Source organism: Neovison vison, chromosome 13 (genome assembly GCF_020171115.1).
Source record: "Neovison vison isolate M4711 chromosome 13, ASM_NN_V1, whole genome shotgun sequence".
NCBI classification, from domain to species: Eukaryota; Metazoa; Chordata; class Mammalia; order Carnivora; family Mustelidae; genus Neogale; species Neogale vison.
The window spans coordinates 29,376,176-29,397,297 of record NC_058103.1 but is presented as its reverse complement, the minus strand read 5'-3'; the positions used below and the strand labels follow the sequence as shown (position 1 = coordinate 29,397,297).

At 44.7% G+C, this 21,122-nt stretch overlaps 1 protein-coding gene across 2 annotated transcripts in view; it reads left to right on the top strand.

Annotated features, from left to right (window-relative positions):
* Nucleotides 1-21,122, top strand: part of TTC7B (tetratricopeptide repeat domain 7B) — a 247,564-nt gene that overhangs the window by 88,727 nt on the left and 137,715 nt on the right. For both annotated transcript variants that reach the window (XM_044230241.1, XM_044230240.1), the window contains exon 6: nucleotides 19,458-19,536. In XM_044230241.1, coding sequence (XP_044086176.1) covers nucleotides 19,458-19,536 — 79 coding nt within the window. The remainder of the gene's footprint in view (nucleotides 1-19,457; nucleotides 19,537-21,122) is intronic.

Sequence of the window (21,122 nt, the reverse complement as noted above, 5' to 3'; positions counted from 1 at the left end):
CTAGTGACAGTTCAGCTGGTAGAGAATGAGCCTCACAATGAGTGAGTTTGGGATCTGTCCCAAGAATTCAGGGTTTCCCAAAGGGATATGCTCAGTGTTAAGTCCTCACGTTAGGAAGGACTTAGGAAGTCCTCATGTTAGGAAGCCCAAGCTACGATGTCCCTATCAGATACGAATGGTCCTTCTAGTCCAGATGAAAGTTATCAATCAGGGGTCATTTTTATCATAAACAGTGTTGCCTAGAAACATAATCGACATTTTATCTTTATTAGGTTTCCAGGGAAACAGAACTAGGAAGTTAACCTCAGGTCAAATTCTGGAGCAGAGATGGAAAGGAATTTGTTAACCCTTTGTTCACATTTTTTTTTTCTTATCTAATTTGTCTGTCTCTCTTCACTAGAATTTAAGTTCCACTTGGGCAGAAATGTCTCTTTTGTTTGGGGAGGGATGTGTACCTTGAGCAATGTCTGGTATAAATTGTACATGAGTGAATGAATGAGTGAATGAGCTTCTCGTTCTCAGCAGATATGGCTGTGGCTCACAGATGCCTAATGGTTACATGCTTTCTTTAAAGTTAGGTAGCGTAACATATATTTATCGAGAGCTAAGTAGAACTTACTGGCCCGATTCCTGCGTCTTGGTGGTGGAAAGGGAGATGTGCTCTGCTCATCTAGGTCTTTCTGCATATGATGTCCTGCTAAAGGAAGGTGGAGGAGGACAGGCATCAAACACCTTCCTTGACCTCAGTATGAAATAATACATTTTCTGGGTAAATCATAGGGCACTCTGTTTTCTCCCCTATCTCCGAGATTGGACAGTACTTAGAATAATGGTGTGTTAATTATAAGAAAATCCTTGGGGCACGTGGGTGGCTCAGTCGGTTAAGTGTCTGCCTTTGGCTTACATCATGATCTCGGGGTCCTGGGATCGAGCCCCTCATCTGGCTCCCTGCTCAGCGGGGTGTCTGCTTCTCCCTCAGCCTCTCCTCCTCTCCCCCTCCCATGCTCTTTCTGTCTCTGTCTCTCAAAGAAGTAAATAAAATCTTTAAAAAAGAAAAGAAAAAAAAAGCAAGTCCTCAAGCAGGCTCTGACAGACTCTCATTCCTGAGATGCTCCTAGCTTAGCGGAATTTCGGTAATTAGAGGTCTCCTCACTTAAGCCTAGCATATACACATCTGGATGGGAGTTCCAGAGTTCCCACAGCAGGAAAGAGAATTATTGTCTTCAGTGGTTTAGTTGATGAGAAAGTTTGCTCCCAGGACCTCCCAGACCCGCATTTTTTAAGTATCTCTTCAACTTGAAACTCTGTGGGGCCAAGTTGGACCCAGAGGCATGTGACAGTGTTTGTGGCCTTTGTACACAGCGGCTGAAGGCTAGACGGTTGAAGTGACACGTGTGTTGGGAAAGAGGAATTCGCATCCTGTCTGGTCAAGAGGGAAGGCAGTTTTTACCATCTCTGAGCCTCTCAGACTGTGGGGACCATTCCTGGTAATTTGGTGACATCTGTGTCACAGAGTGGGTCCAGATGTGTTTGCCCTAGAAGGCGGGGTGCATGGGAGAAGTTGGGGAGAACAGGTAGCACCCCTGTTCTGGCTCTTGGCCAGAGCAAACTCCTTAACCTGATCTTTTCCTTCCTTGGCTTGGGTGTCAAATGCATCAATATTTCACATGAGAGCAGGGTTGGAGGGCATGAGGGCACCAGCTCTTTTCAAGGGATACTTCCTACCTATTTCTTTTTAAATCATTGTTTTTCTCTCCATTCTTTTTTCCCCCAGAGGTATTTTTAGTCAACTCTTGTAGTTACAGAGAGAGATTGAGTTAAAGCCCAGAAAATGACTGAGACATCTTTGCAGAATTTCTGACTTCTCTTAGGAAATACTAGAACCTTCTACTGAAAGTGAGAGGGGCTATAAATTCTCTTATAAGTATCTGCCTTTATATTTTTATGGCAATGTCTACCGGAGGTCTGTACATCAACAAAGAAATCCACAATATATTTGTATGTTTTCATAGCAAAATCCTGCATTAAATTGTAAGAGTTTAAAAAAGTTAATGAATTTTTTTTTTCAACTGACATTTGGTTTTTCCACCTTCCTCTCTATTTTAGGTTTGAAATTTTCTCGTTTTTTCATGTGGGTGACTTTGGTGGTAATTCTTTAGGCCTGGCATAGACCCGTCTTACCTTCCGTCTGCTAGTTCTTGTTCCTCTGTCCTCTCTGTGCTGGCAGGTGCTTGGTTGAAGGGTATGGTAGCTGGTTCTCCTTTGAATCTCCCTGGCAAATTAGCATCAGAAGCACCAATCTCTGCTTGTTGGGAATAAGCAGCTAAAATACCAGGAAGAATCAAATGCTGTGTTTCTTCTAAAGAATACCCCAGAAAAACTCATTAGCCAGCCTTGGTAAAACCTCTGAATTACAGATCTTTTTAAAAGATGCAATTATATTGCTTTCAAGTACACTTTGAGCTAGTTGGGTTTTTTTTATTTTTTTTAAACCAACTATTGCCCACTCAATTCTGTGCATGCTTATTGAGAGCCTGCCGGGCACCAGTCACTAGGGTAAGCTCTGGGATATGAGATGAATAAAAAATGTTCTCTGAGCTCATGGGAAAGACAAGGATGTCAACGCATAATTGTAACACCTGGGGAAAAGCACTGTCATAGAGGGATGGGCTGGAGAATTGAAGGGAGGGGAAGAAGCGGCAGCCACCTGCCAATGTGAGTTCATCCGGTTTCTTAGAACTGACATTTGAACTTAGTCTTTGAAGGAGGGGTACAGTTTCCTATCTCCGGGAGGATTGAGGGGGACAGGGCTGTTAGTCGTGGGTAAATGCTGATCTGTCAGGCAGGATAACTTCATATGCTCTTGTTAGAGGCAGCATTGTTTAGTGGATAAAGAGCACTGACTCTGGATGTTATCAGAGACATTTGCTAGCATCATGACCTTGACAAGTTACTTACCTTTCTGTGTTTCGGTTAACCCTTTCATAACTGGGGACAGTAATGCACCTACATTATAGTGTTGTTGAGTGGGTTAAGTGAGTTATTAACGGCAGTTTGCCTGACAGTGTCTGGCATGTAGTGAGCACTTACACCATGGACTGGTGTGTCACTTGGCATTTGTGTGGGAGAAAGCAATGGGCCATCTCATGGGCCTGAGAACAAGATACCCTGAAATAGCCAACAAGCATTTACTGGCCAATTGGAATTAGCCAAGTAAGATCCAAGGAGCTGGAGTGGTCTGGTCCCTGCAAAGACTTGAAAATAGACCACTGGGCTTTTGCGGGGACTGCTCCCCACAGTGAGGGGAAGCTGGGGAGTGTAGAATGGAAATTGACCAAGTAGTGGCACAAGGGACAAAAAGAGCTGAAAGGTAGAGGTAAACATGGGGGAGGGGCGGTAGGCAAAAATTAGCATAAAGCAAGCTGCTGAATATTTTTAGCAGCTCTGTTCAAGATATATCTATACATAGATATATAGATATATAGGTATAGATATAGAATTCACCTGTTGTAATATATATATAAAATTCATGTGTTGTAAATACGCAGTTCAGTTCTCAGTCAGTTTTCACAGCAGGGCAGCCATTAGCATGCTTGAGCTTTAGAATATTTCCATCACCCTAAAAAGTTCTTCCCGCCTATTTGTCAGTTCCCATTCCCACCCTCTGCCCCAAACAACCACTGATCTGTTACCTGTCCCTGTAGATTTGCCTCTTCTAAAAACTTCACATTAATGGAATCGAGGAGTAGGTGGACCTTTGTGTCTTGCCTCTTCCACTTTGCATGGTTTTCACATTCCCCCGCATTGTAGAGTATCTGTGTAGGTCACTCCCTTTTATTGCTAAATAAGTTATTCCATTGTATGGCTGTGCTCTCTTTTGTTAACTCATTTACCAACTGATCAACATTTGGGTCGTTTGCACTTTTTAGCTATTATGCATAATGCTGCTAATGAACATTCATGTGCAAATCTTTCTGAAGACACATGTTTTCATTTCCCTTGGAGAGATTCATAGGAGTGGCATTGGTGGGTCAGATGACAAGTTCATGTTTAACTCTTTAAGAAAACTGACAAGCTGTTTTCCAAAGTGGTCGTGCCATTTTACATGCCTGCCAGCAATGTGTTAGTGTTACAGCTTCTTTCCATTCTCTGCCACACTTAGGGTTGCCAGTTTTTAAATGAAGCCAGTATCTGCGTTCGTAATGGTATCTCATTGTGATTTAATGTGGATTTCTCTAATGATTAAGGAGGTTCAGCAGTTTTTGTTTCCCTGTTAGCTATTCTTGTAGCTTCTGTGGCGAAACATCTATTCAAATTTTTTGACCTGTTTTCTATCCGGTGTCTTCTTATCAAACTGTAGGAACTCTTTATATATTCTGGATACAAGTCTTTTACCAGATATATAATTTGCAAATATTTTCTGCCTGTCTGTGGCTCGTATTCATTTTTTAAATGATGTCACTTAAGGAGAAAAAGTTGATTTTGATGAAGTTCAGTTTACCAGTTTTTCTTTTTATGGATCATCCTTTTGGTGTCCTGTCAGGAAAATTTTGCCTAATCTAAGACAGCAAAGATTTTCTCCTGTTTTATTCCAGAAATTTTGTAGTCTTAGCTTTTATTTTTTTTTATTTTTATTTTTTTTTAGTCTTAGCTTTTATATGTATAGGTCTCTAGTCTGTCTTGATATTTGTGTATAGTGTGGGGTAAGGGTCAAAGTAAAATTTTTTTGTATCTAAGATACCCAGTTGTCCAACCACCATTTGTTGAAAAGTCTCTTTTCCCACTAAATTGCCTTGACACTATAGTAAAAAATTAGTTAACTGGAAATAAATCTAAAGGTTTATTTCTAGAGTCTCTATTTTGTTTCACTGATTTATATGTCTACCGTTAAGCCAGTAACACACTGTGTTAAATATGTAGCTTCACAGCAAGTTTTGAAATTAGAGAGTATAAGTTCTCTAACTTTGTTCTTTTTCAAAATTATTTTGGCTACTCTCAGTCCTTGACATTTCCATATACATTTTAGAATCAGCTTGTCAATTTCTACACAAAAAGTCTGCCAGGATTTTGATAAGTTTGGCAGTGAATCTCTAGATCAATTTAGGGAGAATTGCCATATAAATAATAGTGAATCTTCCAATCCAGTATCTCTCCATTTATTTAGATTTCCTTTAATTTCTCTCAAAAATGTTTTGTAGTTTTATTATGCAAGTTTTGCAGTTTTTGTTAAATTTGTCCTAAGTATTTTATTCATTCTCATGCTCTTGTGAATGGAATTGTTTCCTTAATTTCACTTTCAGATTACTTTACTGTCATAGGGATGTAACCATTGATTTTGTATGTTGTTGTTGTACCTTGCAACTTTGCCAAACTTATTAATTAGTTAGAATTTTTTAATAGGTTACTTAGAATTTTTATATATGGGATCATGTCGTCAGTAAATAAAAACAGTTTTACTTCTTGTTTCCAAACTGTATGTCTTTTATTACCTCAGTGCACTGGCAAGAATCTTTAATACAGAGTTGAAGAGAGGTGGCAAGAGCAGACATCTTTATCTTATTCCTGCCTGATCTTAAAAAGAAAGCATTTGGTCTTTCACCATGACCTGATGTTAGCTGTAGCTTCTTCATAAATGCCTCCTTGTCTCTGGTAATGTTTCATCACTTAAGGACTGTCTTACTTGATCCTAATACAGCGACACCAGCTATCTTGTAGTTAGTTTACAGAGGTATATCTTCTTTATCTTTCTATTTTCAAACTATTTATGTCTTTGGAACAAAATTCCTCTCTTTTATATTTCTTGTAGATAGCACATAAAAATATTTGCCTTTTGACTGGCATATTTAGTCCATTCACATTTAATGGAACTGTTGATATGATCAGATTTTTGTCTGCCATCTTGCTCTGTTTTCTGTATGTGTGGCATCTTTTTATTTTTTTTTATTTTTTATTTTTTATTTTTTATTTTTTTAAAGATTTTATGTATTTATTTGACAGAGCGAGATCACAAGCAGGCAGAGAGGCAGGCAGAGAGAGAGGAGGAAGCAGGCTCCCTGCTGAGCAGAGAGCCAGATGTGGGCCTCGATCCCAGGACCCTGAGATCATGACCTGAGCCGAAGGCAGCGGCTTAACCACTGAGCCACCCAGGCGCCCTGTGTGGCATCTTTTTAAACAAATACTTTTTAGTATTACATTTTAATTCTGTTGATTTTTTTTTTTTTACCTGTCTTTTTTAAAATATTTACGGTGGTTTCTCTGTGAATTATCATGTACATTTTAAATTATCGCAGAGTACTTCAGGTTCATACTGACTTAATTTTAGTAAAATATACAACTTGGCTTTAATAGAGCTTTATTTCCTCTCTTCTTTGTGCTATTAATGTCTCTATATGTTAGAAACACAACAGTGCAGGAAATACTGCCTCATAACAATCTTATTTTTATAGAACTTGAAATGATTTAAAATGTATTTATACAATATTTTATATTTATCCACATATTTACATTTCTGATACTCTAACTAATTTTTTACTGTGGATTTAAATTACCCTCTTGTCATTTCCTTGCAGTCTGATGGACTTCCTTTAAAATTTCATATTGGGCATGTCTGCTAGCTATGAATTCTTTCACCTGTTTGTTTATCTGGGAACATCTTTATTTGCCTTCATTCACTCATGATGACAGTTGTACTGTATATAGAATTCTTGGTGACAGTTTCTTTTCTTTGAGTACCTTGAGTGTATCTTCCTCTATGTCTCATGAAAAGTTGCTGTCAATCTTATTATTGTTCCCTTGTATGTGATTAATTTGGTTGTTACTTTCAAGATTTTTTCTTTTGTCTTTTAGCAGTTTTATAATTATGTGTCTGTATTTATTCAGTCCTTTTTCTCTCTGTTCTTTGGACTGGATAATTTTTATTCGTATATTTTTAAGATCATTGTTTTTTCTGCCATCTCAGAGCTGCTGTTGAGCCAGTTAGGGGATTTTTCATTGTACTTATACTTTTAATTCTAAAAATCTCCATTTGGCTAGTTTCTATCATTTCTGTTTCACTATTGAGAGTCCCCATTTTTTGAATCATCGTCATCCGATCTTGAAAAAAATCTTCTATATAGTTTCTGTTAAATCTTTGATCATACTTTTATCTTCTTTGAAGTCTTTGCTAAATCCAACATGTGGGCCCATTTGAAGTGAGCTTTTATTGATTGTCCTCTTTTCTCACTGTGGGTCATGCTTTTCTGTTTTCTGTGTGTCTCATAACAGATAGAGTACAATCATACATTTAAAAATGGAAGGAGAATGCTGATAGCACATGCAGAAAATAAGTTTTTAACATTTCAGTAATCATAATGATGGTGGTATTATTAGCATTGCATGTCTGAAATGCTTTTACGTGACATTGTATAAAGCAAATGAATACTTATGGAATGTTCTAAGTATTATCCCCTGTGTCCTTGAGAACCAGGATTCTTGGTGTGGGAGAAAGGCAAAAGAGATTTAAGATAGAAGAAATCAGGGTGCCTGGGTGGCTCAGTGGGTTAAGCCTCTGCCTTCCGCTCAGGTCATAATCTCAGGGTCCTGGGATGGAGCCCCACATTGGGCTCTCTGCTCAGCAGGGAACCTGCTTTCCTCCCTCTCTCTGCCTGCCTCTCTGCCTACTTGTGATCTCTCTCTCTCTCTCTGTCAAATAAATAAATACAATCTTAAAAGAGATAGAAGAAATCAGAAACAAACTGTCAGTCCTGAATTCAAATGATTAAATTGGAAATACTGGAAACAATGGAAATCATGAGGTAATTGTGTGTGTTTGCATAGATACACGTGTGTGCATGTGTGTGTATGTAAACGTATATACATGGGTGCATGGAGAGGAGGAGGGAGGGAAGGACAGAGAGAGAGAGAGCTCCATCTCAGGGACTGACCCAATACCAATGAACATCCCTAGTGCCATGGCTGTGATCCCGAAGTATCATTTCCCAACAAAAGAAACCTCATTCCAGTTCTGGAATAAGAGATGAATAAGATGAACTTGGAACATCTTTACATACCAGATAGCAAGGAAGCTCAAAAGATTTCTAGGATCATGGTAAAAGAATTCAGGCCAAATATGGGACAATTTGAATTTCAAGAAGGATAAAAATTGCAATAACCTCATCAAATATGTTTAAATTCATGAGTTTTAAAACAGTATCTAACAAAGTAAATAAAAAGAACTAGAGAACCAAATATTAGATGAAAGAAACCACCTTCCTGTAAGATTATTCCAGCTAATGAATGAAAACTACAGGGAGACATTCTACATTGAAATATCACCATTTTGTAACTCGCAGCAAATTAATGTATCTAACCACTGAGCATCATGGGCAACTGGCACTACCCCCCCATACCCCCCCACACCCCCGCAAAAAACAGTGACAGCCAGAAATGATGAAGATCCTGATAGAAGAACGTACCACTGGCAAAGTCTTGAGCAAAGGGACTGAACCTGGACTGGTCAAGCCTTGAAATCCAGCTGTCAAGTGAAAGAAACACAGAGGACAGAGGAATATATGAAACTATGATTTTTCTATCCAAGGGAAATGCTACAGGTCAAGCAGTTCAGATTCTTTAATAGATAAATTGTAAGGAAAAGAAAGAACTAGAAGGGGCACCTGCAATGAAGAGATTTGAAAACCTCCTTGAGTAAGGATGAAAGTGGCCCAGCTGAACTCTGGTGTCGGCATGTACACGTGAGTTATAAAGCCATAAGAAAATGGAATAAACCGATTATTCCAAAAGTCAGGGTAGCAGTTACTTTCGGGTGGACAGGGGAGCCTGTTAATTGGGATGAGGATATCGACAATCATCTTTTTTAAACCTGGGTGGTAGTTATAAGGGTGTTTGTCTCCTAAGAATTACCCAGGTGATAGGTTTGTTTGATGTGACTTTCTGTGTATGGGGGAGGGTGGGCAGTGAAAAATGAGGTAGAACACTGCCCAGCAGAGGCCAGGGGAGGGGTCCCCATGCTGGGAATCAAGAGGCTGCTCCCTTACAGGGCCACTTGGCAAGCCTCTCCCTTTCTCTCTCAGGGACTCCGTTTCCCTCCCTGTCAGTGGAAGATACTGAAGTCCTGCGTGCCTCACTAGGTTGGTGGGAGAACCATTTGGAATAGCAGGTTGGAGGGTGGCATGGAACCAGTTAGTGTCGCCTCAGCTGACAGTGATGGCTCACCTTCACTCATATCTACTGTCACCTCATGTTACCCTCACAGTGGCCCCGTGAGTAGCATGTGTGCTGCTGCGTCTTTTACATGGGGCACATGAGGACCCAGTCTCTGTCCTGAAGGAGCCAAAATTCTTAGGGGGGCTTTCTTGATCAGGGAGCGAAATATGTTTTAGTGATCTTGCCAGTGGTTTTCTGAATGGCTTCGAGGGGCTTGGGAATAGCTTATCCCCCCTGAGCAAACTACATATGCTCCTCGTAGTGACACTTGTCCTGCTCTTGGCACTTGGCGAAGCTTGTTTTCTGTAGGTGGTCCAAACGTACAATTGAGCTCACATCTGAGGTGATTGGTTGTGAATTCTGACTGGGAAGGGCCAGATACATGAGGCACTGTAGGAGGAAAGGACTGAATTTATAACGTAGTGACCGTGGATAGACCCACTTTGGTATTGTCTGTGAGTCTCTTTGTCTGACACCATCTTACTTAAGAGTTCTGTGTCTGCTCAGACCACTCAGAAATTCTCTGCTGTCCCTTTGTCGTCCACCCCTCCTGGGAGGGCCCTGAATCCCACCCCTTCTTCAGGAACAAGCACATCCAGGTGGACACTTGATCTGGCCCTGTCTACTCCCAGCCTTTCTGGCTCCTCTCCTGCCTCTGTTTTCATGTCATGGGAAGTAGTCTCCGTTTCAAGTTTGTCCCTGGCTTCCGCACCACAGGGGTCGTCTTCCGCTTTTCCGCGCCCTGGAATCAAATTGAGCCCGAGTTCAAATCCCAGCTCTTCTGTCTGTGGGCTAGATGGTGACCATGGGCATGTTACCTAATATCCTAAGCCTGTTTCCCCACATATTAAACTCTAGTAGGTGCTAAATAAACACTTGTTGTTTGAAAAGATAATTTTGACAGGGTATAAAATAGTTATGATTTTGCAGCATTTTCTGCTAAACCAGAGCCACACAAACACACCACCAGCTGCTTTTGGCTCTTGCCCAGTGAATGTTTCCCTGTGGAGTAGAGGGCCAGGTGGTGGGAGGCCATGGGGAGGTAAGGGAATGGGAGGGTCGACATGATTCTGAGCCCTGGGCCAGGAGCTTTCCAAGTATCATCTTACTGGGGCATCAGGAGTGGGGACAGTCCCATTTCATAGATGAGGAAATAGGCCCAGCAGGGTGAAGCCCATTGCCCAAGTCCTTAGTTCTCTCTGTGCACGCCTAGCATCCGGAGTTGTCTTCCCTTCCATGTGGTTCCAGATGTCTCACATTCCATTCTCCTTTCCTCCTCTTCTTCTCATGATCACTCTCAACCTTTGCCCTTTTCTCTTTTCTGATTAGCCTCTCCCAGGCCCAAGCAAATTATCTGGCATGACTCATGAGGATGTACAAGAATCCCAAACAGCACCACGCTGCCTCAAGCCGAGCTATACTGTGGTGCTTTATTCCCCCAAGAAAATATTGGAGGCTTTTATTTGCCAATGTAATGGCTGAGCCCCCTACTGAGTGCATCTGGCCTGGTTTTGGACAGGACTCCTTAGACTGGCCTTGGGCCTGAGCACGGTCCCCTGTCCCCCGGAGCTGCTGCTATTCCCTGGGCCCACTGTCCCTCCCTACCCACGTTGCTGCCCGTTTGGCTCCTGGAGGCATTTGGACCAGTGACCCCTGTACATTTAAAGGTCTTTTTTTTTTTTTTAAACTGAGTCGCTTGGATTTTTTTCTCACTTGTCATAGCTTTTGAAATACTGTCCCCAGATGCTATTTTGGAAATGTAGTTCTGTTTTTTGCTAATTGAAATAGAAGTGAACATGCACTCTGATCCTTGTACTTAATGTTTAGCTCAAGTACTTTGGTACATTTGCAAGGACCGTCCTCCCCTTGATGTCGTTCCTGCCTTTTGCCCTCTCCAGAGCACAACCGATGGGGTGAAGAGGTCAGAAATCCTTTTATCTATGTGACTTTGCCGCTTAGTGTCGATTAGTGTTTGAAGTCATACTGTTAGCAGACCATCTCTACCTCTTAGATTGTCTTTCTGCTACCTTTATAGCGACTTATAAAATGAATAGTAAGTTGGCCTGATGCTCCAGTGTCGCGTGCAGTTATGTCCCTTCTTAGGAAGCAAGTCATTTGGAGCCCTGGCCACTCCTGTTCTGTTCCTGCTAAATGTGGATTCCTTCCAGCTTGGGCAGGATCTGGAGGAAACACTTCCCTCAGTGGAAGGAAATTATGTCAGTGCTAAGCTTCTGTCTGGTCAGCTTTGTGTTACACACGTATAAAATCTTAGTAGTTCAACTGCCCAAATTATTGGTTTGATCCACTAAACTACCTTTTGTGGCTCAGATGCCCAATAACAGTTTTGAGTTTGGCCTGACGCTTGTCAGTTGATTCCATAATAATCTCTGGAAGTTGGCTGTATTAACGGAGCTAGAACAAGAAGGATTCAGTTCCTCAACTTCTCAGTGTTTCCTTTGTCCTGCCCCCTACTCTGGCCTTCGGTGGAGACTCTGCGCTCCTCCGTGGGGGCACCTGCCCTCTTAGGCGTTGTCACCATCCTTTCCTGGCAGAGTAACCACAGAGCCCCAGAGAAGGAGTTTCTATTACCCTCCTGTGACATCGGCTGCTATCTTTTGTCTTTGAGAACATGGCAGGCTTTCAGTAAATAATAAAGTCAGTGAATGAATCAAACTAGGGAATACCTTTTTTTTTTCCCCTCCAAAATTAAATGTCACCAAAGCAGTAAAACGGATATTTATTCTGTAAATGGACTGGAAGGTAGATTCCAGAATTCCAAAACGGTTCAGAGCAAAGGCAGAGTTTTGAGGGGAATAGTAGTAATACAGGTGAACACTTAAAAGCACTTCATGCATTAACTCATTTAATTCCTAGGACCAGTCTACGAGGGGGACGCATTTTATTTTACTTTATTTTATTTTATAGATTTTATTTATTTATTTGGCAGAGAGAGAGAGATCACAAGGAGGCAGAGAGGCAAGCAGAGAGAGAGGGGGAAGCAGGCTCCCTGCTGAGCAGAGACCCCCCGATTCGGGGCTCGATCCCAGGACCCTGAGATCATGACTCGAGCCGAAGGCAGAGGCTTAACCCACTGGGCCACCCAGGTGCTCTTGTCATCACCATTTTACAGATGAGGATGCTGAGGCACAGGCCCTCGCCCAAAGTCAACAACTAGTGAGTGTGAAGCTGGGGCTTGAGCCCATCCCAGCTGGCTCCAGGGTCCACGTTCTGTTTTGTGTCTCCCAGTGTCAGTGTATAGATAAGTGTAGGGATCTCCAGGCCTTCCACGGCAGACAAGCTCTGGGTTGTCCGGCATAGGTGTCATCAGACCGAGCAGCCCAGCTCCGTGCTGGGGACTGTTTGGCTTCCGGGGTGACGTTGAGCATGGTGATAGCCTGGCTCGTGCTGTTTCATGACTACACCCTCGGGGCCCTTTCCTGGGGCACAGTAGGCTCTTTGGATAGTTTGCTGGAATGAGGACTGATATCCTTTGACCCGTTCCCAAAGATTGGAGAGGAGGGACATGGGAGGAGGCAAGGCTTCCTGTACTCTGTTGTTTCCTCAGGGAGCTGGGGGTCTGGACGAATGTCAGGGACCAGGTCGTTGAGGGAGGCAGGAAGGTTCATTTTCGGAATCGGGCTTGCATCTGGGCCTCTAGCATGCCCCGTCGGAAGGACCAGTCTGCATGTCCCTGTCCTGACACCAAGACAGCTCTGTCTGCCTTGTTGGATTTGAACCTCTGCTGCCCAGGACATGGCCTGGTACACGGTGCCCGCTCAGCGTGCTGCCGGCTGCCTGGCCAGCTGACCAGAGTGTCTCCTCTGCTCTGCCTTTGTCACGGGGAATCCTCAGTTGCTGAGGTAGTCACAAAAAATGTTGTTAAGCCTAGTACAACTCTCATTAGGTTTGAAATGAGGCTTCCGGAAGCTTCGCCGGCTTGTTCACATCCCAGTGTGGAGAGTTGTCACATCCTCCGTCTCCATATCTAGGCGGCAGCTGGCTTGCTCGGTTGATCAGATGGGGTCCTTTGCTATTGAGGCCAAGGTTGTGGGTTTGATCCCTGACCTCTGACTCCAGCGGGCCATCTGTGTCCATAAATGCATGTCATTGGATACGAGGCGAAGAGCACATACAGAGCTAGAAGCTGGAGGCCCTTCTGGGAAAAACAGCTCCCTGAGCGCTGGCCAGAATCGCCCTTTTGGACTGGGAAGGATGCCTTTTTCTTCTGCTTTCCAGATCTGGATCTCTGGTTTTGATTTCAGACTTTTTCCAGATAAGTGCCGCTGAGGTTATGTAAATGAAGGGGAAGCAGTTTTCCAGCCTGAGAACTCAGAGCAAGTGACCTGGAGCAGCAGAGTTTATTTCTGGCTTTCTGGGGTCGTGTTGAAGTGGCTAGCGTTCCACTGGGGTGGGTCTCATGAAGTAAGAAGTGTCTGCTTCAGGCATCCTGTTTGTAACTGAGAAAACTCTTCGGCAGGGAGGTGGGGAAGGAGACTTCAGAATAGAAGATGGCCCTCGCTCTCGTCTCTTTTTGAGGGCACCAGCTTCCTAGGTGTCACTGGGTGCCTGGTTGGCTCTGTGCAGCCCTTGGGACAAAGAGGGCCACTGCTCCCAAGGTGATCACCGATTGGTGGGCTAACAGACATCAAAACAAATGAAAATCAGTGTGTTGCTTTCTAGGTGCTCCCAACAAGCTTGCATGTATTTTGAGCACCTGTGTTTTCCTAGGAAAGCTGGGAAGCCATTCCCTAGGGTGACCTTTGACCCAGGTCTGGAAGGGTCACTAACAGTCCCCTTCCCCCAGGCCACCTCAGACAAAAAGGAGCATGTATAAAGGCACACAGGCAGGAAAGCTACCCTGAAATGTCTGGAAGTTTTTTAAAAAGGGCTCCAAAATCCTTATGATCCCTGCAGCCCTCTCCATGCTGTCAGGCAGGGCCTGCCCAGCTGTGTCACTTGGTCAGGCGTGTGGGTCCCTGCCCCCATAGGACCCATGCTACGGTGCCCCCGAGGGCACATGTGACATGTTCTGCTTTGCCAGGCTACCCAATCCAGTACAGTGAGAACGAGGACAAGGAACAGGTAGAAAATGTGCCCCCTTGTTGGTCTTGGTTATTTCAACTCACTGTCATTTTGAAAACCATTCAATGAGTATATGTTGAGCACTTGCTGTATGCCAGGCTCTGTTGGAGGGGCTTGGGATGTGTCGATGAGCAAAACACAGATCTTGGTCCACATGTGCCTATGTGTTTATGGGGGTGAGGGGTGTGAAGCTCTCCGGTCTCCCTGAGGTGGAATGGTGTCCTTTGCTCACCAGCATGTCCTCGCGGATGAGCCTGGAACCTGATGTACAATAGCGCTTAGTAGCTGTTGAAATGACCTGCTGCTTAAGAGCTTCAGAGTGCTCGTTGGTATGAAGGGACCTGGGAAATGCCACACGATTTCTAGGCTCTGAGACATCTATGGTGTTGACTCATTTTGTAACTGATCTTTTCTAAGTATAATTTCTAAACCACTGGGAAGGAGAAAAAATGCCTTCAGAGTTTGCCAAACATTTTATTCACCTCTGACATTCGAGTTAGCATGGCAGTGATGGTTGATACTGAATTTAAGTGCGTTGGTGGCCTAGGCCACACTCCGAGGTCAGAAAATAATCTGGAAGGACAAGTTAAGGAGAAGAGTTGTCGCTTCCCAGCCTAGTCCCAAGAAACAAAAGGAGAAATGACAACCAAAAAAGTGGATTGAGCCGAGTAGCCACCCATCACGAGGCGAAATGGTTCTCTAAGTTTCCGAGTTTCTCCCAGTCCCACTTTTTCATTTCTGATTTTGGAGCTCTGGCCTCCCTCCTGATACAGCTTCCCATTGGTTTGGTGGTACAGAGTCACAGGTGACAGTGTTAAAGAGCTCTGAACGTGGTTCAGAGTCACAGAACAGGCCCCACCCTGGACTTGACCCGCCTTCAGAAATCCTGCTTGTTACAGGCAGGGCCTCCAAGTCAGGAGGGAGGCCAAGTGCTACCGAGTCGGCCTCCCTCTGTGTCCTCAGGAAGTCATGCTTTTGCCTTGACCTGAGGGCCAGCAGATGAGACCTGGAAGGAGGAAGGAAGATGATGAAACCTGATGAAAAAGGAGGAGGGAAGAAAAAGCGCAGATAGGTCACCAGGAGTCAAATGTATCCCTGTGAAAAGTGGGTGGGCTTTCCTGTCAAGACAGAGCAGTAGATGGCTTGAGTTGGAACACGAGCAAAGCGGTGGGACTGGCCTGAGCTCCCGCTGCAGGGTAGGGGACAGAAAGGGGTGCTGGCAAGGGAAAACAGGGCTGTGCCTGCTCATCAGACTGGACAGGCAGCTGGTGCTCAAGGGCCCTTCCTTTCTCCCTGGTAATAGCTGAGCCGTTGGGAACCATTCCACACGGAAGGACACGCACCCAGCTCGGGAAGCTTCCCCAAGCAAGATGCGGGAGGTGAACCCCATGTTCTGACAGCCTGCCAAAGTGCCCGCTGTTCATTGGCTGGCAGGAACATTCGTTTTTGAGAATAGTTTGCCATAATGAATTCTGACATCATTGCGCTTGCTCAGTCAGGAATGTTGAAATGGAATAAATGACCTAATGTGAAGGGTTTGTGGAAACCCTCAAAACCGAGGAGAGTCCCTGGCTCCCTCGTCTTCATTTTGAAGTGGAGTTTTTAAGCAACAGTTCATTCTGGATATTTAACGACCTCAACGTTTTAGGAATGAACTAATAGTTTAGAGACATGAAAGCAATCATGTGGCTTTTATTTCCCTCAAATTGGAGTCTTTCATAGCACTTAGAATATAATTCTTATACGTTAATTTCCCCATTTTGTTCCTTTCTATCATGATTATCTGTCCAGCTTTTTTTTTTTTTTAAAGGTTTGATTTATTCATTTAACGGAGAGGGAGAGTACGAGCAGAGAAAGCAGCAGGCAAGAGTGGGAGGGAGAAGCGGGCTCTCTGCTGAGCCGGGAGCCGGACGTGAGACTCGATCCCAGGACCCTGGGATCACGACCTGAGCTGAAGGCAGCTGCTTAACGAACTGATCCACCCAGGCATCCCTATCTGTCCAGCTTAAAAAAAATTTTTTTTCTGGGGCGCCTGGGTGGCTCAGAGGGCTAAGCCGCTGCCTTCGGCTCAGGTCATGATCTTGGGGTCCTGGGATCGAGTCCCGCATCGGGCTCTCTGCTCAGCAGGGAGCCTGCTTCCCTTCCTCTCTCTCTCTGCCTGCCTCTCCATCTACTTGTGATTTCTCTCTGTCAAATAAATACATAAAATCTTTAAAAAAAAATTTTTTTTCCTGCTCTCATGGCAATAGTAGAAATGATTGACTGAATAAAATTAGGTGATTAAAAAATGTATGAATGGTATAGGAGTTGCTGAAAATGAGATGTTTTTGCATTTGGGAAACTTTCTTCCTTTTCTTTCTAATATTTAAAATCTTCCCCCTCCAGCGGCTTTTTGCTGCTGTCAGACTGATCTGTGGTGGTTCCTGAGGGCTCCCTGTTGTTTGCTTGGCGAGGTGTCAGCCCCTGAGGGTTACTGTTTACAAGCAGGACCTCCCAGAGCTTGAGGAAGAATTTGATTCTGAATCCTAGGCTCTCTCCAGAATAATCTGGAAACAGTTGCGAAAAACAATATTTGCCAGCCTTGGGAATAAGCCCCCAGTGGCTGACCACCTCCTCCCGCGCGGCGCCCCCGTGAGTCCGGGCACTTCCTCCAGTTGTCCAGCAGGGGGCCTCGGTCCCGCGCGGGAGAGCCACCCGGCCCGCGGAGGGGAGTTGATTTCTCCAGCCATCCTTTCTCTTCTAAGGCAACTGAGGCAGGACCCTCGACACCGGACTGCTTCACCTGGGCCGATGGGTTTTCTTTCCAATTTTGAGCCACTTCCTGGGAGCATCTCATTAGCCATGATCACTGGAACGCATTAAAGTGTGTATTAGGTATATATGAGGTAATTTGCATATAAATGATTAAGTCAGAGACCTGAGCTCTTGTATTAGAATTTTGTTCCCTCTTCTAGAGCTGCACTTCAGTTTTAGAGCCAGTTTCTCTTGCCCAGGAAGGCGACAGAATCTAGTAGAAAGCTTCCAGCTCACTCTCTCACTGGGTTGGTGAACTGAGCAAGGCATTCCACTTCTGTGTCATAAGGAGCTAGCTTGCATTGGCTCTCGTGGATAGCCAGAAAATTCTGGGCTTTCATAACTGGATCAGTATCTCATTCTGCCAGGAGGGTGTGAGAGACACTGCGGATGACCAGCTCCTATCTTGTAGCCGACCCCGGCTTATCCTATTTAGATTCGATGCTGCCTTTTCAGAGCTGATAGCCACCTGGTGAAAGAGTCCTGTGAACCCGGGTCTCCAGTTACGTTCCCTCAGTCCCTCCCACCCCTGTGTCATACAGTCAAGACTGCTGTTCTGTGTACAAGGGTAGGAGCTTAGTCCACGGTTCTGGAATGAAATTAGACCACTGTATCCACGCCCCGCCCCTCGGATGAGTTCGAGCTATTTCCTTCCCCCCATCACTTAGGAGAGCTGCGCTTCCATCCAGAGCAAACGTACTTTGTTGCCCATGAGCATGGATCCCATAAAAACAAACGAAAGGGAAAGCAGAGTGGCTCGCGTGTCCTGGGGCCCATGACCTAATTTGCATTCACGGCTCTGTTAGAGTGTCTGTAGCACTGCTTGGAGTCCCGAGCACCAGCGTCTTTTTATGCCACTGTGAAGCTTCTGATCTGATACCATCTGAAATGTGTGGGTGAGAGGAACACAGGAGAACTGATGGGCTCTCGCCAGTAAACTGTTATCTTAAAGTTCCGGGGCTGTTCTTGTGAACGAGAGTCCTGGGATGCCGTGTAGGGAGAAGATACAAATTAATAGCCCTTGTGGGTGCTTGTAGCATACAGAGCCCACGTTCAGTTTGATTCAATACCTTTGCGCGATTGAAAATGTCATTCAAGAAGAAAGCCAAATGCCTAGAGCACCTGCCACGGCCCGCAGAGGCTGGCTGACAGGTCCACACCGGCTGACCCGCTCTGCGGCTTTTTGGAAAGATGAGATGTGTTCTAATGAGCAGTTATAAATATCACCGAGTTATGTCATAGGTGGCGGCAGCGCTCAATGTAAAGGGACTGGCTGGGAAGTGTTCCCAGCCGAATGGGCCGGGCACAGCTTTGCAGGGAGGACTGCATGTGGGGGCTGGATACAGTGCCCAGGGTGTCACTAAATAATTACCTACCCTTGACGGAAATGTGTCACCAAACGTGTCTCGGTGAAGTGTGGGGCAGTGAGAGGAGACGTGTTCCCATCGGAGTCGCACCGCTCAGGGCTCCGGTCCTCATGCATTTGCTTGCAAAAGAGGCCTTGACCACTTGCTGCTTCTTGTCCGGGCAGAGTGGGGAGGACAGCGTTGGCTTGGTGGCTTTTTGGGGGCAGTAATTTAGGTTCTTAGAGATGCAGAGTGATTGCATGGTGGAGCCCCTTAGTTTTCATGCCTGTTATCTTTGTCCTGACCATAAAAATGGCAAGTTACAGGAAGGCTTTAGCACACTGCATTCTGTGCCTTGTGGATATTCCCGCACTCTCTCACCGCCCACCTTTTAAGTGAAAACAGATTTCAGCACCACTCAGTAGAGCAGGAAAACTATGGAGCCATTGGGAGGTTGAGGGTAGATTCTGCTAGATGCCTTACATCTATCTCTCTCTCTTCCTTTCCCCCTCCCTTCCCTTCCCCTCCCTTGCCGGGATCCCCTTCCTTGCCTTCCCCTCTCCCCTTCCCTTCTCTTTCCCCTTTCTTTTTCTTCCTTTCCCTTACCTTTCCTCCCCTCCCCTCCCCTCCCCTTCCCCTACCTTTTCCCTTCCCCCTTCCCTTCTTCCTTCCTTCCTTCCTTCCTCCCTTCCTCCCTCGGTCCCTTCCTTCCTCCCTTCCTTTTTTCCTTTTTCCTTCCTCCTTTCTTTTTCTTTCTTTCTCTTTCCTTTCTTCCTTCCTTCCTTCGCTTCAGAACTGATATTCAGATTTTTTTTTTCCTTGAGAAAATTTGATTGTGGAAGCACAAAAGACCAGCAGTCCCAGGCCAAATTTTTCAGAGTCAAGCAAAGATGGACAGACATGTGCAAAATAATTGTTTGCTTAAAATCTAGCCAACAGCTTTTATGTAGACAAAATGCATTGAAATATGTGTATAAAATATTTAATATTAGTGCACGCCAGATGGAAACCCTGTCAAACTCTGTGTGCACACAGGAACTTGACGAGAGGAGTCGGGAGATTCAGAGAGATCCTCAGAGCAGTAGAAACAAGAACAACACAAAACCTGCGAATGGTGAGTGTGATGGGTAATTTGATTGAGGCCAGAAGGGCACTTTAGGCGTCCTCTCTCCTCCCCTCCCTCTCCCTCCCTCCTTCCTCTCCCCCTTCACATACATGTATGTATGTGTGTGTGTGTGTGTGTGTGTGTATACACTTTGTTGAGATACAATTTCCACACCACACAGTTCACAGTTCACCCTTTTAAAGTCCACGGTTCTTAGTGTACTAACCACATTGTTCAGTCATCACTAATATTTAATTTCAGAACATTCTCATCCCCAAAAAGAAACCCCATACCTCTCAGTAGTCACTCCCCATTCTCCCCTTTACCCTCAGCCTCTGGCAACTGCTCATCTATGTTTTGTTTTTATGGATTTGCCTATTTTGGACATTTCATATACATGGAATCATATACTAGGTGGTCTTGTTGTGACCAACCTGCTTTACCTAGCGTGGTATTTTCAAGGTTCACCCGCGGTGGAGCATGGATCAGCACGTCACTCCTTTTTTGTGACCAGATACTATCCCACTGCAGGGACAGAACACATTATTTGCATTTGTTCCTCAGCTGATGGACACGTGGATTGTTCCCACTTGTTGGCTATTGTAAATAATGCTGCTATGGACATTCTTACGTAAGTTTTTAAGTGGACACGTGGACAAGATTTAGGTGGACAGGCTGTACGTTCAACATTTGGAGGAATCGCCAGACAATTCTCCAAAGCAGCTGTACCAGTTTGTATCCCCACCAGCAGTTAGGAGGGCTCTGATTTCTCCGTATTCTTTTTTTTTAAAAGATTATTTATTTATTTATTTGACAGAGATCACAAGTAGGCAGAGAGGCAGGCAGAGAAAGAGAGGGAAGCAGGCTCCCTGCTGAGCAGAGATCCTGATGTGGGGCTCAGTCCCAGGATCCTGGGACCATGAGCTGAGCCGAAGGCAGAGGCTTTAACGAGCCACCCAGGCACTCCTGATTTCTCCGTACTCTTGACAACACTTGTTATTGTCAGTCTTTTTGGTCTCGCCCTCCTAGTATATATGAAGTGCTGTCTCATTGTGGTTTTGATTTAGATTTCCCCAATGACTACTGACGTTGAGCATCTTTTTATGTACTGATTGGGTCGTACTACCTCTTGAAACAAAAGAACTGCATCCCTCATGGGAGGGAGATTATAAGCCCTTCCAGTTGCCAGGGTGGTGAAGGGGTTGGCTGTACTCTGATGATTTCACACCAAAGCCCAGCCAGAGCAGAGCAGATTGGATCCTGAAGAGTACCTAGTTGTTAGACTAAGTATAGTGATGCTAAAATGTAGAGGAGAAACAAAAGCTAGCTAGAGAACGTGGCTCATCAGCAGTTTGACTGTGTTGTTGGTATAAGTTCTCTCTTGCCTTTTGAAACCCTTGAACTTTTCCTGGCTGGAGAGGTGATCGCTGATCCCTCTATGGCTGTTCTGCCAAGGGCTGTCTGGGTGAAGGCCTGGTGCTCACCAGAGATGAAGCAAATACCACGTGTCACCACTGACACAACAGACCCATGGAAGAGTCCACCTTCTTGGGTCTTGTCCCCAGCGCCATCGTCCTCCCATTGTCATGACCCCT